Source organism: Eretmochelys imbricata, chromosome 7 (genome assembly GCF_965152235.1).
Source record: "Eretmochelys imbricata isolate rEreImb1 chromosome 7, rEreImb1.hap1, whole genome shotgun sequence".
NCBI classification, from domain to species: Eukaryota; Metazoa; Chordata; order Testudines; family Cheloniidae; genus Eretmochelys; species Eretmochelys imbricata.
The window spans coordinates 4,769,103-4,785,902 of NC_135578.1; the positions used below are offsets into that span (position 1 = coordinate 4,769,103).

Sequence of the window (16,800 nt, forward strand, 5' to 3'; positions counted from 1 at the left end):
TTATTACCTATTACTATTACCTAGACTAACACCAGCTATTACCAGCAGGAGAGTGAGTTTGTGTGTGTGGTTTTTGGAGTGGGGTGAGGGGGTGAGAGAACCTGGATTTGTGCAGGAAATGGCCCACCTTGATTATCATACACATTGTGAAGAGAGTGGTCACTTTGGATGGGCTATTACCAGCAGGAGAGTGAGTTTGTGTGTGTGTGGGGGGGGGGGGGTAGAGGGTGAGAACACCTGGATTTGTGCTGGAAATGGCCCAACTTGATGATCACTTTAGATAAGCTATTACCAGCAGGACAGTGGGGCGAGAGGGGGTATTGTTTCATGGTCTCTGTGTGTATATAATGTCTGCTGCAGTTTCCACGGTATGCATCCGATGAAGTGAGCTGTAGCTCACGAAAGCTCATGCTCAAATAAATTGGTTAGTCTCTAAGGTGCCACAAGTCCTCCTTTTCTTTTTATTAATGGATGAGTTAATGTGTCAAAATCCTAGGGAAACAAGGCAGTCCTAGGTGTTAGCTGGTCCAAGTTAACTCTGGGATTTCTCTATACCAATTAACAAGTGTTAAAACTGCAACTACCTTGAACTGAAAGTAGGATTTTAACACATCTGCTAATGTGTTTAAAACACACTTTTTTCCTTGTCTTGACGTGCTCTAAGAGAGGAGGGACTGTGACACAGCTAGGCTTCCCTGCAAGCTCCTGTGCTCTGGAGCTACTGCGCTGAGGCTGGCAGCAGGAGCTCCTGCCATGAGGAGACGCTTCCTGGGACCTGCTGCAAGGGAGGGATTGGCCTGGTGGCTGTGGCTGGGTCTCGCTTCTTACAACGGTTCAGAAATAAGTGATGCGTCCAGCTGGCATCACCTGCCCTCCCAGCACTGGCAGGAGGCAGGAAAGCGGACCAGAGATCTCCATCCCTAGGCCAGCTGGGAAGACTCGCTATTGACTGACCTGGTGGAGCTTAGCTAAGGGCCATAATGTCCAGCCGGGGCCTGGAGGGGAGAGGACATGCCAATACATTTTCCATCCCAATGGGGCAGCTGAGCTCTCCACTCCAGCCCCAGTGGGGGCCTTGCTTTTCTTCCCCACCAGCTTTAAGCAGCCCTGTTTCAGATTGGCCTTTTTATGTTTGATATAAAGAATAGTTGTTGGCCAATTCCATCTTTTCATCACTGCTCTCCAGGCCTGAATCCAAGCGGCTTGTCAGATGCTCATTAACTCCCCCTTTGGCTCTCTCCAGTGTGTCTCCTAAGCGCATTGTGCCAAGAACTAGCGCTTCTTTCTCTTTACAGGGCTCCCTTTCTCTGCTCCATCAGGGAGACAAATTACTTTCCAAAAGGGATCGCCAGGGATGGTTTAATGAGAATTTCTTTGGGGCTGGCCGTGGAAATCAATGTAGTTAACATTCGGTGGACTTAATTGGACTTTTCTCTTCTGCCTCCTTCAAAAAAACTCTGGAGCTATCCTGTTAATCTCTCATTTGTAATCAATTGTGTTGACTAAACAAAAGTCTAGGTCGTCCTTTCTTCCTGTCCCAGACAATCCTTTGTTGCCTCCCAATGCCTCATTCTTGAGTGCTGCTGGTCGTGTAGATGGGCTCGATTGTTGACAGTTCATTATTGCGCTTTTGTCCATTTAATCTCCCTCGCTGTGTTTTGCATGTGCATGCCTTAATGAGCTCCGCTGGCAATTAACATGTTTCTAGCAGCAAACCGGTTGCTCAGACATTTGGAGAGCGGAGTGCAGGGAAAAGGGCAACGCATCTGCCTTTGGGTTGGTCGCTTCCCAGTGCATCTCTCCAGCCCGCTGGCCTCCCCCTGCTGCTCCACACACCTGCCCCCCCTTCTCATCTTCTGGGGGGGGGGCAGGTGTTAGGCTGGAATTAGCACGTGGGGGATAGCACCCCCTCTCCTCAGCAGCAAGGCAAATGGAGCACACGGGGGGGGGGAATGCTGGATACTTTAGTGTCACTTTACATAGAAGTACCTCTAACCCCCCTCCCCAAAAAAATAAAGTAGCGGGCCTGCTCAAGCTGTTGTGTTCATGGCTGAGTGTTTGTATTATTATTATGATTTGAGGCTTGCTGGCAAGAGTGCTGAAGTGTGAGCAGTCATGGACAGCAGCAACATCTTGCGGGGGGGGGGAGATAATTGGAGTCTCGTGTGTGTGTGTGAACATACCCCGCCCCCCGGACTAGCGGGTGGCCGTAGTGGGGGCGGTATGCCCCGGTCAATGTCAGACTTGCCTTCCGGCCAGCCCCGGCCCTTGGCGAAGATCAGGCTCCGCACCCAGCTGGTCCCGTGCGCCGAGAGGCGTGTGAAGATCTGGCTCTTTAGCGGGCAGCAAGCGGGCGCTGCTGATGCCGCTAATAGAGATAATCGCCCCCCCCCCCCCCCCCGCAGTCCCTTTAAACTCCTCCTAAATCGATCAGGACTCGACCTTGCTCCCCGCAGCCGGCGGGCCTGGGGCCGCTCACTTCAATGGGAATCCGGATCTCGCCCCTTAACATTCCTTGTGAGGGAATGAAAGTCACTCCGAAGCGGCCTGTTCACACGCGCGGCTCTCCCACTGCTGCTCGGCGGGGCTAGGCCGGGCCGGAGGCTGAGAGCTCGCGTGGCCGGGCAGGGGCCGGCTGCTGCAGGCCCCGCGGTTCCACCCCGCTGTGCGACGTCCCCTCCCCAGGGGTAACCGGGACAGAGGAGGGCGTTAAAATCGTGCAGCCTTTCAAATCGTGGCCTGTGATGCGAGCGAGAACCAGGAGAGTAACACCTCCGGGAAAGGCGTCTGCAGCCCCCCCCGCCCCCAGGTGCGGGCAGGTAGCTGGCTGCTCCGATACCTGTTGATTCACACCCACCCACCCCCAGGCCAGGGGACCAGGCTGGCTGATTGAGCCGGGAGACGCATCGCATGAAGGAAGTAGGGGCAATGCAGGGCACTGGCAAAGCAGCCCTCAGCGCCAGTCTTCTTGGACCTCGTGGGCAAGCAGGCTGCCTTCCTGCGCTGCCAGCCCCCTAGGAGCCAGGCGCTTCCCATCCCCGGGGCTGGAGCGATACTGCAGAAAGGAGCAATTACGATGCTCAATTGGGCTTTAGGGGCCTCACAAATTACTAGTGGGGACGCGTATTCTTGTGTCACCACCTCCTGGTTTTGACCCACCCGCCGCCAGACCCTGCAGCCCGCTGGGCCTCGCCTCTCTGGGGGGCAAAGGAAGCCGGCTGCCCCTCTTGCCCGCTCCTGCAGAGGACAGGGCCTGGTTTCTCTTCTGCAAAAGGAGTCACCCATTTAAGACAAAAAGAGAAGGAGGACTTGTGGTACCTTAGAGACTAACCAATTTATTTGAGCATAAGCTTTCCTGAGCTACAGCTCACTTCATGGGATGCATGCCGTGGAAAAAACACAAGACATTTCTCTGCAGACAAACCATGAAAAAATGGGTGTTTATCACTACAAAAGGTTTTCTCTCCCCCCACCCTACTCTCCTGCTGGTAATAGCTTATGTAAAGTGATCACTCCCCTTACAATGTGTATGATAATCAAGGTGGGCCATTTCCAGCACAAATCCAGGTTTTCTCCCCCCGGCCCAAACCCACTCTCCTGTTGGTAATAGCTTAGCTAAAGTGATCACTCTCCTTACAATGGCTGGAAATGGCCCATTTTGATTATCATGCACATTGTAAGGAGAGTGATCACTTTAGATAAGTTTCGGAGTAACAGCCGTGTTAGTCTGTATTGGCAAAAAGAAAAGGAGGACTTGGGGCACCTTAGAGACTAACCATTTTATTTGAGCATGAGCTTTCGTGAGTGAGCTGTAGCTCAGGAAAGCTTATGATCAAATAAATTGGTTAGTCTCTAAGGTGTCACAAGTCCTCCTTTTCCTTTTGCGAATACAGACTAACAGGGCTGTTACTCTGAAACCATTTAAGACAGTCTCCAAGCCCTTCCCAGTGGTGCTGGGGCTTGACCGTCAGACCCAGCGTCTTGAAAGCTAGATCCAGCGTCTAGAGAGCTGGGCCCATCCTGCTCCCCTTGAACCGCCGGCAAACCCCCCCCCCTCCCGGGAGCAGGATCAGCCCTTAGAGTCAGATCCCGCTGGCGAGGAAGAGGGACACCAGCCGGAGCGGGGCGGTGGAAAAGACCCCAGCTGGGAATCCGCTGTCCCAGAGGTGAGCAATGCACCCCGGTGCTGCCCTGAAGCCCTCCGCCTGGCAGAGGTCCCCCCCCACCCAGGCTGACTTGGAAGGGGGAGAACTTTTGCTGACGTTCAATCAAACACCGCTCCCAGCTCGTGTCTGCAGTGACTCTAAGTCCGGGCGGCCCAGCGCTTCACCAGAGCCTGGGACTCAAGCTAATGGCCCTAAAGGCCCTAAAATGTTCCCCGCGGTGGGGTCAAGGGACCCGCTCTCAGGCTCGGCACCTCCTCTAGGGAGCAGGAATCCCTGCAGCGGGGGGGGTGTGTGTGTTAAGATTTAGAGACATTTTTCTGAGCCGGATTTTGTAACTGAAAATTAATATGAATCCTGCAGCCACTTCTAAGGCAGAGTGACCTTAGGAGGCAGCACCGGCGAAATCCCCTGGCCTCGCCCCCTGCATAGCCCCCGTTGGAAGATGCTTGTGGCCTTAAAATCGGTGAACTTTGTCGCGTTCCCACAATAAAAACAACAATGGCAAGCCCCCTTGGAAAGCTGATCACGCGCCCCCCCGGGCCCCTCTGGAGCAAGCGGGGCGGTATGCAGGGGGCTCCTCGCCTGCCCGCATTTAGCCACTCAATTAAGGCGGGAGGGGGGCGGGGGGTGAACCTCCGCTAAAGCGGTCCCCAGCCATTTGGTGCCCTGCTGGCTCGCGTGTTCATTGGCGAGCTTGGATTGAGCTGCACGCGCGGGCCCGGCCGGCTGAGTTTCCCTTCCCCGCTAGAATAATATTGTTCCTCCCGACGTGGGCAGAATAGACACTTGTATATTAAGAGTCTGGGAGGAGGGAAGGGGGAGAGGGGAAGGGAGCAGTTAGTGTAATCCAAGGGCTTGATTATCCATATTCTGATCAAAAAGGGGTTGCTGGGCCCTGCTGGGAGTGATTAGATTAATGTAATGCGGTTTGAAGGGTCTGTGTTTTCTCTCTTAATTTGGGTCATTACTCAGAAAGCAAGCGTGAGATCAGTTCATCAGCATTCAGGGCAAAGATAGCCATTCAGGAAACGGGCTTAAATGCGCCTTAATGGAGGGACCAAAAGGTGACATTCTGGAAAGCCGCGATTGTCTTCCATCTTCAGGCCGAAATCCTCCTGCCAGTAACACGGAGAACCCGCGGCGCCCGCTCCGGCGTGTCCCTGCGCGCCTCTGAGCGCGGGGCAGGGGGAGATGTGGAGCGGGCGCCGCGGCCGCGGTGTGTCCGCGTTGCGGTTGTGTTTCATTTCGCTGCCTGCCTTCGTGTATTTTTAACTTTCTTCCCTGGCCTGTCTCGGCTTCCCACCCCACCCCCCCAACAAAAACAAACCCGACCCCTTTAATAAAACAGGGGGAAGGGGACCGAGCCGTTTCCCACGCAATATTGGGTGGAAAGTGGTTACACGGGCCGGAGCAGCCGGTCGCACTTCTAGGGGCTGCGGCGGGCGCTTCGCACCGCGGCGTCCCCGGGCAAGGGCGATGGCAAAGCTTAGCTTTCCGGCACAGTCCTGTCCCTGCGGGTACGCGGCCCCCCTCCCTGAAGAGGGGAAGGGGGAGACTAGCCCGGGGAAGAAGCAGTTAAGCAAACAGGTGATTTCCTCCCATCTCGAGCCACTGAGCGCGGTGAGATCAGGTTCGGGCCCTTTCTCGGCTGGTTTACTATTTCTTGCAGCTCTTAAAAGCTCCTTCGCATCTCACGTTTTATTTCTCACTCCGGCTTCTGCTACTAGCAAACCGTGGTCATCTCCCCCCCACCCCACCCCTTGCCTAAAGTGCCAGAATCGAACCAAAACGCGAGCCGCGCAGCCATTTCCACAGCAGAACGAAATCCGAGTTGACACGGAATCGACTCCGCACCGCTCGGGTGGGTTCCCTTCCTGGAATTTTTTTTTTTAAACGATTCAAGTATCTGTAGAAGCTTTTGTAAAAGGCGAAAAAAGACTCCGAATTGACTTTTTATTATCCCATATATATATATATATGTATGTATGTATATTCCTTATTCGATTGTACATTAGAATTTAATTTTACAGACATATATAAAGACTGCTGTGCCGGCACATATTGTACAGGTGGGCCCTTGGGAGAAGTTAGGTGAAAACAAACCCCTCTTCCCCCTTCAACTCAAGACAACCAAATCCCAGGAGCCGAGTGGCAAAGAAGTTTTAAATAAGTTTCCTCTTATATACAAATGCGACTCGGAATCCAGGGGGCTAGGCGCCTGCTACGCTGGTTTTTAAAGCAAGCGGCGGGTTGGGAGAGAGCGGGCTCTGGGAACCAGGCTGAAATCTCGGCGGGCCGAAAGGAGCTTTTAGCTTTGCAAACTCCTGGGCAGCTCTTTCGTCGGGGTCGCGCTGTCGTGGAGCTTGCGGACGTGCTTCTTTAAATCAAAGTTTCTGCAAAAGCCTTTGCCGCAGGTGCCGCACGTGAAGGGTTTCTTGTCGTTGTGGGTGTGCATGTGGAAAGTCAAGTTATAGACCTGGTGAAAGGCTTTGTTGCAGATGGTGCATTTGTACTGCTTCTCCCCGCTGTGGGTCAGTTTGTGGTTCTTGTAATTTCCTACGCGCGGGAGAAGGGGGGAAAGGGGAAATGCGGTTACTCGTGGGGTTCCCCAGGGCTGGGGCTCCACCGCTCTGCCCCGCTGCAGGAAAGGCTCGCGCCGCAAGACTTCATTAGGAGGCGTCCTGCAAGGGGGAGTCAAGGAGGTGTCAAACTCCCTTTGCATCAAAGCCGAGCAGCGTGCAACTGACACGTTACAAAATTAGAGGCCGGGTCAGTGTCCTGACCCAGGGCAAACGGAGGAACCTGGATAAGGGCCCCCGAAATGGCACTTCATTTAAAAAAAAAAAAAAAAAAAGAAAGAAAGAAAGAAAGAAAAAGAAAAAAACGCATTTAGTGAAGACCGTCAGGAATTCGCCGGGCCGCGGCCCGCCTCGCAGGGAAAATCCCTGGAAGAGAAAGGCTCTTCCGAAACTTGTCTGCACCGGGGATGGTTCCTTCTGTTACGCTCCACCAGCGGGAGGGAGACCCAAACGCAGAGCGAACAGATGAAATACGTGTGTAAACTGCCCGGCTTGGTGGCTGCCTTCCGGGGCAACCTGGAGCTCCGCTTTAAGCCTCGATTGGCCACGCGGGACACTGCTGGGGTCCCCCTTCTAATAACCCCTTTGTCCCCCCCAGCGGAGCGCCTCCATGTCTTGCTATATACGGCTGAGCCCGCCCCGAACGTTGTGGGCAGCTGGGCGTTATTCTGCTGGGCCCAGTGGGGAGACTTCGTTTCCCCAAATCATTTCCTCCCGCTTAGATCAAGCGGACAAGGATTTGAAGCGGCACATAGGTTAGGAAAAGGAGCCTCTCCGTTCTCCCGCATTGCTTTGCCTGGCTGGAACCTCGGGCAGATACTTTAAATTAAAAACAAAACCAAAAAAAAAAAAAAAAAAAAAACCGAGGCGATGGATGTTTTTAAAATACCTTTTTGGTGAAACCCCTTTCCACAAAATTCACACACGAAAGGTTTGTAGCCGGCGTGGATCCTAATGTGCGTGTTTAGCGTGGAGCTCCTGTTGAAAGCTTTGCCGCATTGGTTACATTTGTGAGGTTTTTCCTGGGGAAAGACAAGGAGAAGAAATACATGCAGAAACGTGTGGAAATCTTGCCCTCCTTCACGTTCAGAGTCCCAGCCCTGCGAGGCCCCTGGCTGGGCCAGGGGGACCCTCGCTCGGTTACCACGTCTGTAAAATAATAAAAATATAAAACAACAACAACTGGATTTTGTTGGAAAACGAAAGGCAAGCCCGGCACGTACCTGCGTGTGGATAATTTTGTGTCTGCACAGGGTGCTGGCCTGCCGGAAGCCCTTGCCACAAACTTTGCAGACGAACGGCCGGGCCCCCGTGTGGACCGGCATGTGGCGAGTTAAATTGTAGTGGGCATTGAAGACCTAGGAGGAAACACAGGGGAAGCGTTTCAGGCGAGGGGCGCTGGGGCCCTGTCTCCTCTCCCGGCCCCCCACGGATGCGCCTGGGCTGTTCCCCGGAAGGTGCAACTCCAGGGCCCAGCTTTGCCCTAAAAAACAACCAGGAGGGCGGCCTGGTGAACCCCAGAGCTGGGCTGCCCCGGGACAGGGCCCCCCTTACCTTGCCACACACTTCGCAGGTGAAATTCTTGGGCTTGCCGTCTGCGGAGCTGCTGACTTTGCTGTGGCTTTTCACCCCGTTCCTCTCCCCGGCCAGGGCCGTGTTCTCCTTCATCACCTGGTCCAGCTGGCCGGGGAGCCGCTCCTTGTGGGGGTACTGGGCGCTGGGGAACTTCTCGGGCGCCAGCCCGGCCAGCTTGGCGTTCTCCAGCAGGAAGAGTTTGTGGTGCGCCGAGAGGCCGGCCGGGGGCTGGGCGCCCAGCAGGCTGGCCGGGAAGAGCTGGCCGGGGAGCAGCTCGGAGGGGTGGTACGCGGAGTCCAGGTAGTTGAAGTAGTACACGGAGCCGTGGGCCGGCATCCCCGCCGCCTGGCTGATGGCCTGGGGCTTGATGACTCGGCTGGCCGGCAGCAGCGAGTGCCCGAGGCCGAGCTCCGCCTTGCAGCACGCACCGCAGTTGGCTTTGCACAGCCCGGCCGGGCCCCGCAGGGCGCTGCCCTTCCAGAGCTCGGAGTAGCTGAGCAGCGCCTTGGAGTGCACCTCGTAGGCCAGCGGCTGGACGGGGAGCACGCACGGGAGCGGCGGGCAGAGGGTGAGGCTCTTCTTGCCCGGCTCGGGCTGCAGCCCGCCTGGCCTGGGCTCGAAGGCCGGCTTGGGCTCGGCGCCCTTGGCCATGATCCTTTCGATGGAGAAGGCCAGCGTCTTGGAGGGGTTGGAGGCGCCGCTCCTGCCTTCGTGGCGCGGGCAGGCGGAGGGCATGACCGTCTCCACGGCCGCCGAGCTCGCCATGGCGGGCAGGAGGCGAGCAGCGAGCCCGGCTGGGCGCTCCCGGTCTCAGCTCTGCATTCCAGAAAAGCCAGGAGACAAATCAACTTAATAAGCACCTTGCTCCCCCTCCCCCCCGCCTTTTCAAATGACCCTACCCGAGAACAATGGCCCCGGGGCGGGGGGACACCCGCTTAATGCTCATTAACCGGAACACACCAAAGTAACCTCCAAACCAGAGCCCCGCCACCCACCCCGCCGGTCTCCGGAGCCCCAGCTCGCCCGGGCGCTGTTCGAGCCGGGGCGGGGAGGGTCCAGCCCGCGCGGGGATGAGTTACCTTTGCCCAGCACCGACGAGACGCCTCCCAGCAGCGCAGAGTGGCCACACGGTCACATTTTGATAGCCAACATCTTCCCGAGCGTCAGCTCGCTGCCTCTGACATTGAAAGCTGACATCACACGAAGTCACTTCAAGCAGAATGACATGGGGAGGCCACGGTGCAGCCTCCCTGTGCCCCAGCGCCGGGCTGAGGTGCAGCGGGCCGCCTCCTTCCCTCCTGCCAGTTTAAGGCACAGAATTTATCCGCCAGCCTTTAAGGCGAAGGAGGGAGGGGGGGGAAGCAAAAGCAACTTGCAAAGCAGAGGAATCGTTTTGCATGTGGCAAATTAGAAGGCAAGTGCGATTCACAAGTCGGGTGGAAAGAAGCGCGGTAGTGAGTGCTCGGGTTAGAAAAGCCACTGGGAGGGAGCGGCAGGACTTTAAAAAAAAAAAAAAGGAGGAGGGTTGTTTAAAAAACGCACACACACACCCCACAAGCATGCTCGAGTTATTCTGGCAACCCATCTGCGCTCCGCTCCATTGCAGATCATTAATAAATTGTCACTTCTCTGCGAGCCTCCCCGGCATGTCGAAATTAATAGCCAGCCCATTAATTAGGGCGGTGTATTAATGTTAATTAAACTAAGTTTAATTCTCCTCCCCGTGTAACGCGGCGATTAACCTTAAATACACTGGTCCGGCGTGGCCAGCGCATCAGACCGGGCTGGGGCTTTTGCGTCTGAAACGGGGCATCGCCCGCCTGAGAAGGGGTTTTGCAAATTTCCTGCTCTGAGCGGTGCCCCACTGGGATGAAGGACCCTCTGCTTTGGGGCTGGTGACTCGCCCCCTTTTCATCAGCTGAATTTCGTTTAGAAGCCACACTACCTCATTGCAACGGTGGGGCGTCTCTGCTTTGGTTTTGCTTCGCTTTTAACGACAACGATTTGATCGCGAGGGGGGCTTTACAGACCTCAGCTCTAGGGACTTTGCTGCTTGTCTAACTGAGGGCCCAATTGCCACCTGTTTACGGGGGCCTGGCTGCCAGGGCAGAGCCTCCCCTGCCCTGATTAAGCGCTCGCCCCCTCTTTGGGGCTATTCAGCAGAACCAATTTTCCTCCACCGCTTCAGAGCTGCTCAGTTCTCTTTCACTGGGCGCCACTATAGCGCGGCGTGGAACCTGGTTTTGTATGTTTCTAAAATAAAGGGAAGGATTATCAGAGGGAGCTTGGGAAGGGGGGAGAGATTTAGCCTGGCCAGAGGTAAAGCAAGCCATGAAAAGGCCCCTATATTCCCCCCTCACTCCCCCCCCCCCAGCACGCCTAAGAAAGTTTAGAGGAATTCAGCGTTTTGTGTCCTGCTGACAAAGGCCCCCTTTTCCAGCGGGGCCGTTTGAATTCAGCTGTTTGCAGACAGCCTGTTTCACCTGCGAACCACAACAAGCCCGGGGAACAAAGGCCGCTCAAAGAGCGGTCTGGAGGCTGCAAAGCGGCCGAGGGGCGAGACGATCGGGCTGGAGGGCTCGTCCGAACGCAGGGGGCAGGCCAGCTCGCTCCTCGGCCGGCACTGCGCTCCGAGGGGGCTGAAGGGGTCTCTCGGGGGAAGCAGCCCCTCTCCGCTCGGGGAAAAGGGCCCTGGGGGGGCGGTGGTTAATTTTAGCCCAGCTTCCCTTTCTTGCTAGCCCGGCTCTGAGCGGTCAGGTTAGGGGAAGGGAGCGCGCAGAGCCAGGGGAAGGGGGCATTGGCCTGGCTTGAGCTGGATGCTGCAGGCAGCTAGGAAAGTAGATTTAAAATAAAAAAAATCCCCGAGCCGGACTCCCTCCCGCCCCCAGTTATTTCTGAAAACAGCTGGGCAGCTAACCCCAGGCCAAGCCAGGCGAAAGGCAGTGCTGATTTTGTGCCAAGGCTGAGCCCTGGCACCGCTGGGCTTGGTGCATCCGTGGTGAACGTAAAAATTATTGTTCGAGTCCCGGCTTCTCTTTCATTACACACTTAAGCCTTGGGTAAAGGGCAGCCGAAGCCAAGCTGCCTCCAGCTTAGCTCCTGTCGGAAGGGCATCCTCCCTGGAGCCCTACCCCATGGGGGCACATGGCCCTTTCTCACCCCACCTTCTCTCCTCCCGGCTTCATTCGCCATCTTCCCCTGCATCCCAATGGGCCCGCTACCTATTGCGGAGCGGCCGGAGAGAAACCGTGGGTCAAAACAAGCCCTGGCTAACGCGCCGCTCTCCCCAAAGCGCGCGGGCTTTAGCCAAGTATTTAATTAGCCTCCGCAAACTTCTCCTCCTCGCCGGCAGATTCCAGGGAGGGGAGGGTTGGGAACTGTTTTACACCTTGCCACTCACACGTTAATTAATCGCCAGCTAACCCTGATTGCAGTTGATTCAAGCACAGCTCAACAGCTCACCCACACAATACACACTGAGCCGACTTTTATCCAGCTTACTCCGCGCTAACACATCGAGCAATTAACTCCGGTACCAACAAATAGTGCAAACAAATATTTTCTGTAAACGAGACGATTTCAGGCAAGAGAACGGGGGTGGGGGCTGGGGAACCGGTGCAAGAAACCGGAGGCACCATTTCCCTGGCACCAAACGGCCCAGTCTTTTGCTCGCTTTCTCTCCTTTTCCTGATTATTGTCTTTCCCTTCTTCACTGGCTTCATTTTTTAAGTTGTAACCCCCTCCCCCCTTCATGGAAAGGGTTTCTTCTGTTCCTCCAGCATGCAGCTCCTGCGGAAGCAAAGCTCCCTCTGCATCGCACTCCTGTGGCTTTTTGCTACCAGGCTAGCTGGCCTTGGAGGTGCTAGAAATGCGCAGATCCGGCCTGTTCCGTCCCCTCTCCCCAAACAGCTGAACCCCCAGCACACAAAAGGCGAACCCAGGCCAACGCACAGAATCGAAGGGGCGTTCAAAGAATTCAGAGCCCGGGATTGCTGCAACCCCCCGAGAGATCCCAGGCGCGGTGCGGGGGGTTTGCTTGGCTGGGACCTGAGCCCGAGGATTTAGGGGAGGGAAGGGTGACCCTCTGGAGGGATGTGATCGGCACAAGGAATAATCTTTTCTATGGCTGGAGAGACCAACCCCAGGCAGTGCAAAACCAATTCCATACGAGCCTGCTCTCAAGGCAGCTTCTGCTCCGGAGGAAACGGGTTCGCTCTGCCAGGGACAGCGCACCCCCAGGGGCTCAGGGAATCCGGGGCAGCCCCCTAGGAAGGGCTGGAGGGACAGCCAAATGCCAGGTTAAGAAGCGGGGTGGCCCAGAGCCGGAGGAACAACTTTGTCCTCCCAGGAGCTGCCATGATCCCTGCAGGCTGCTGGATCCAGCCGCCTGCCAGCGTGGGCGGGTGGCAGCCCCGGGAGGTAGCTTGTCTTGCCGGGGGACCCCCCTGCGGCCTTTCCCCTCGGGCGAGGGCTGCCGCTGTGGCCTGGTGGGGAGAGGCTGCTTCCAGGGAGCAGATCTGGCCAGAGGGTAACTGGAGCCGGGGGGCACTTGTGGCCCAGCTCCCGGAGAGGCGTGGGCTGGGCTGGGCTGGGGGGGGCTGAGGGGTCCCCCTCCTGCCTGGCAGCGCTGTCTCCCTCTCTCGGGGCGACGGTCACTTTGGAGCTGGCTTTGCAAAGGGTCCCCGTTCTCCACTCCGAGCCCCTGCGCTCTCCCCACCCCATGCCGCGCCCGAGCACGTGGGGGCAAAGAGCTCCCGGGGGGAGCCCCTGGGTCAGGAGGCTCCTGGCCCACAAGGAGGCAGAAATAAGAGCCGGGCATGTTCCCCCTGCAGGTGGAGCCTTTTCGCCCCTGGCAGCCCCTCAGTCAGGTCAGAGTCCTTGTCCCCAACCCCCATCTTGCAAAATCCCTGGGTGGGAAGGAACCAGGGCAGACACGAAGCCCCTCGCCAGCCCCCTGCCCGCCGGGAGACACCCGGAGCGTTGTCAGCGATGCCCAAAGACGCTCCAGCCGGAGACGCAGCGCCCACTGTCGCTGCTGCTTTCGGGCCAGAGCTGGCCCCTGGCCCCTGGCCCCTGGCCCCTGGCCCAGGCAGGGAGAGGCGGGAGCTAGTGGCGGGTCCAGCGGAGCCGCTAGACAAACCGGGGCAGGGAGGGGGATTTTGATCAGTTCACATCAGGGGCCAAAGGCTCAAAGCTCTGGTGACACGTGGTTTTGCGCAGCAGAGGATCATAACTTCCCCCCCGGGAGGCTCTTGTATCCTGCCCTCCCCCATTAGATCTGGCTTCTCACCCCCCCCCCCAGCCCCAAGGAAAGGCAGCCGAGCCACCAGGAGCTCAAGTCAACCCCTCCCCAGCCTCCCAGCCCAAGCCCTGGCATACCCAGGACGTGCCCAAGGGACCCAGAACTTCCCCGCCTGCGTTCGGATCCAGCTAGAACCCAGGGCCGGGGGCTCAGGGTTTTAATTGACATTGCAAGTTTCCGCACAGCTGGAGGCTGCCTTTATGGATTCCTCTTCTGCCAGGCGGGGAAGGATGGTAACTGTGGCCGACCTGCAGAGAGCTGCCCCCGTCGCCCTCCCGCCCTCGCCCTGATACGTCTTTTCCCTTGCTAAACCCGACGCTGAATGATCGTCATTATTTATTAATTTGGTCCTGCCGGAAAGGCCAGGCAGGCGCTAGCCTTTTGGGGTCTGCTCCACTCCAGGGCACGAGCGGTGCAATTCTCCGCGCAGGGCGTGAGATTTAACTGGAAAAGATTATTTCCAGCCGCCCCTCGTGCCTTCAGCGCCGGGAAACCGACCGGGTCAGTAAAGAGAAAAGGAGGACTTGTGGCACCTTAGAGACTAACCAATTTATACCGTGGAAACTGCAGCATTAACCGCGTGGGGAATCGCCGTGTAGACGGCTTTGTGTTCTTCTCACTGCGCATTGTGGTTCCCTCCTGGCATTTCAACAACCGACACGACTTCAGGGGTTTGCAGAAATTAGGCAGGGGTGTGCAAGCTTTTGTCAGAGGAAAACGGGGGGATTTAGGGTTTTTCTTTTGCGCTCCAGTCTCGCTACTCACCGGCCACCGGCGATCTGAAAATGCAAATCGCTATTTTCAACGGGTGACTTATTTTTAGCGCCCCTCAGGTTCGCCTCTTGGGTGTCAATATTTCCAGTTTTGCAGCCACGGAGGAGGGAGGTGGGTATGAAAGGGGGACGAGCTTTTTTAGGCTTAAAAAAGGGCATTGATTCCGACGTTGTGCAAGGAAAAGTTACCGGCCGGCGATCTAGTGCTAGGCTCGGACCGGGCTCTTTTTGGCCCCGAGAAGTTGTTTCTTTCGCCACAACCAACCCAATTCGTGAAGCATTTGGCTGTAAGCCGCTGGCAGGGGCGACCCATGGGTGAAATGGTCCATGCAGGTTACTGCTGCAAAGACATTCCTGTAGAGTCCCTGGCTGCGAAGCAAACCCCGTCCCGGGGGGCAGCTTGTGGGGGAAGGGGGGGCTATCAGACAGTGACAGAAAGCCCGGACCTCACTTTTGGTGTCCAATCTCTTTTCTCCACTATCTGCCTAAGCAGATGGGGTGGGAAAGAAAAGGCACGAGCTGGAAAAGCAAAACCCTCCCAGGCTGGTTTTCAGCACAGCCGTCGGATGCTGGGCGATATTGAGGGGAGACAGCGAAGCAGGGACCTGAGTAATGAACGGGTTTAATTGCAGGTCAGCCCGCCTCTCTATTGTCCTTAAGCCGGTGTAGCGCGGCCAGCGCTTGGGGCGAGGCAGAGAAAGTACCGGCCTGGGGGCTCTGCTCCGAATCGAGCCAGCCCGGATCAGCCTTGCCTAGAAAGCAGCTTCTGCTTTGCTATTTGATGTCCCTTCTAGGCCCCCAAACGAAATCTCCTTCTTCGCTCCACAGACCTGCCCGCCTGTGGCTCCCCGGGGTTGGACTCAGGCTAAGGGAGGCTGCGGCATAAACACCCCGATTTCCGCGCTAAGGACCGGGAAAGAGAATCGATAAAAAACCGACTCCCGCAATTTGCCAGCGCGAGCAGACAGACCCCGTTCACCCGTCCCTCGCTTTCCATGCGGCCAAGGGGTTTGTGATCTCGCCCCCTCCCGCATTAGCAGCGTTGTGACTGCCTGATGGGCTGGACGTGTGGTCCCCTGGTAGATAATTTAGGATCCTCCTATTCATTTAACTTGGCAGCTTCTTAAACTCCAGGGTGGAAGCTGGGGAAAGTTATTCGCACGGTGCTCCGCTCCCGCACGCAAAAGGGGGACGGGGCGGGCTGTGCTTGTGACTTTTGTTTTCTTATGGCACAAAGCGAGGGCTTCTAGGGAGACAGCGAGCCAGGCAAGGGGCATGTGGCTTTTGGCAGGTGTTGGCTGCTGTTACACCCTGCGAGGCGGAACATTACTCGCTCCCATCCCCGCTAACCAAACCCAAAAGGCTGTGGATGGATTTCGAGCCACACGGGGCTTCCGCTCTTCCCAAAATATAACCAGGAGCTGGCCTTGGACCCCTAGGTTAACCCACAGCGTCCCCCTGCTGTTTTACTGGCAAGGAAAGACTGGGGCCAGAATCAAGTACCCCGGTCCCCGGCTGGGACGCTTTGGGGGTGGCTGGTTGGTTTGTTCTGGGCACAGGGGTAAAGCCTCAGCCGCAGATGAAGCAAGCCGGGCTTTGACGGATCGACTCTGCAAGCGCCCGGGGCAGGAAGCCCCACGCGTCGTGTTCGCTGTCACCTGTTTTAAAGAATAAATGCAACAAGATACTAACTGCCCGTGTCAGAAGATCAGCTGCACCCGGGAGCTAATCACCCTCGCTTTATTGTGGGGTTAAAAGTTTCCTTCATACAAGTCCCTGGGGGGGGGGCACTGTTTTGTTACCCGTCTTTGCTCTCCTTCACACGGGCCGGTAGCGCGCACCCTGCAAACGCTTCGTGGGGGGGGGGGTGGGGGGGGTCTTTGCGCTGCTGATTCCCGGTAAACCGTCGCGTGCCATTTGCTTTCATGCACCCCCATTTCGCCGCCCGTTTGGTAACCCCCCCCCCCCGCCCCGTTGCTCTCCAGTGTTGCAACGGGGCCCGTTCAACGCCCGGCGTTTGCACGGCTCAGATCCCGGGGCCAGCGGCCGGGTGTCCCCCCCATCAAAATGGCAACTTCTTCGGAGAGCGCTGGGTGTATCCGATGCCAAACGGGAGAGCAAAGCTGGCAGCTCTGCTGAGTCCCGCAGGGCAGACATAGCTGGGGGGAAAGTGAACCGGGGTCTCGCTGCTGGTTTGTCCATAAGCAACAGAAGCGGTAAGTAAGGAGGAGAGGCTGACCTGTCAGTCCATGGCCCCATGACACAGTGTTGGGGAGCGGGGGAGCCCAAAGTAGAGACCTCATCCATGGAGCAAGGAGCCCCTCGCTCTCCTGCATGACCCGTGTAGACCAGCTGCAGCCTCTGTGCCTGGCAGGCCAACCCAGGGCCCGGGGTGAGTAGGGGGA

The 16,800-nt window shown here is 56.9% G+C and overlaps 1 protein-coding gene across 1 annotated transcript; it reads right to left on the reverse strand.

Moving 5' to 3' along the window:
* Window positions 1–6,474: 6,474 nt before the first annotated feature.
* On the reverse strand, window positions 6,475–9,085 carry FEZF2 (FEZ family zinc finger 2). Its single transcript, XM_077822457.1, has 4 exons — window positions 8,300–9,085; window positions 7,969–8,103; window positions 7,635–7,767; window positions 6,475–6,722 (listed from the first exon to the last, which is right to left on the reverse strand). Exons 1-4 carry the CDS (start codon window positions 9,083–9,085, stop codon window positions 6,475–6,477), a joined length of 1,302 nt encoding a protein of 433 aa, XP_077678583.1.
* Window positions 9,086–16,800: the final 7,715 nt, after the last annotated feature.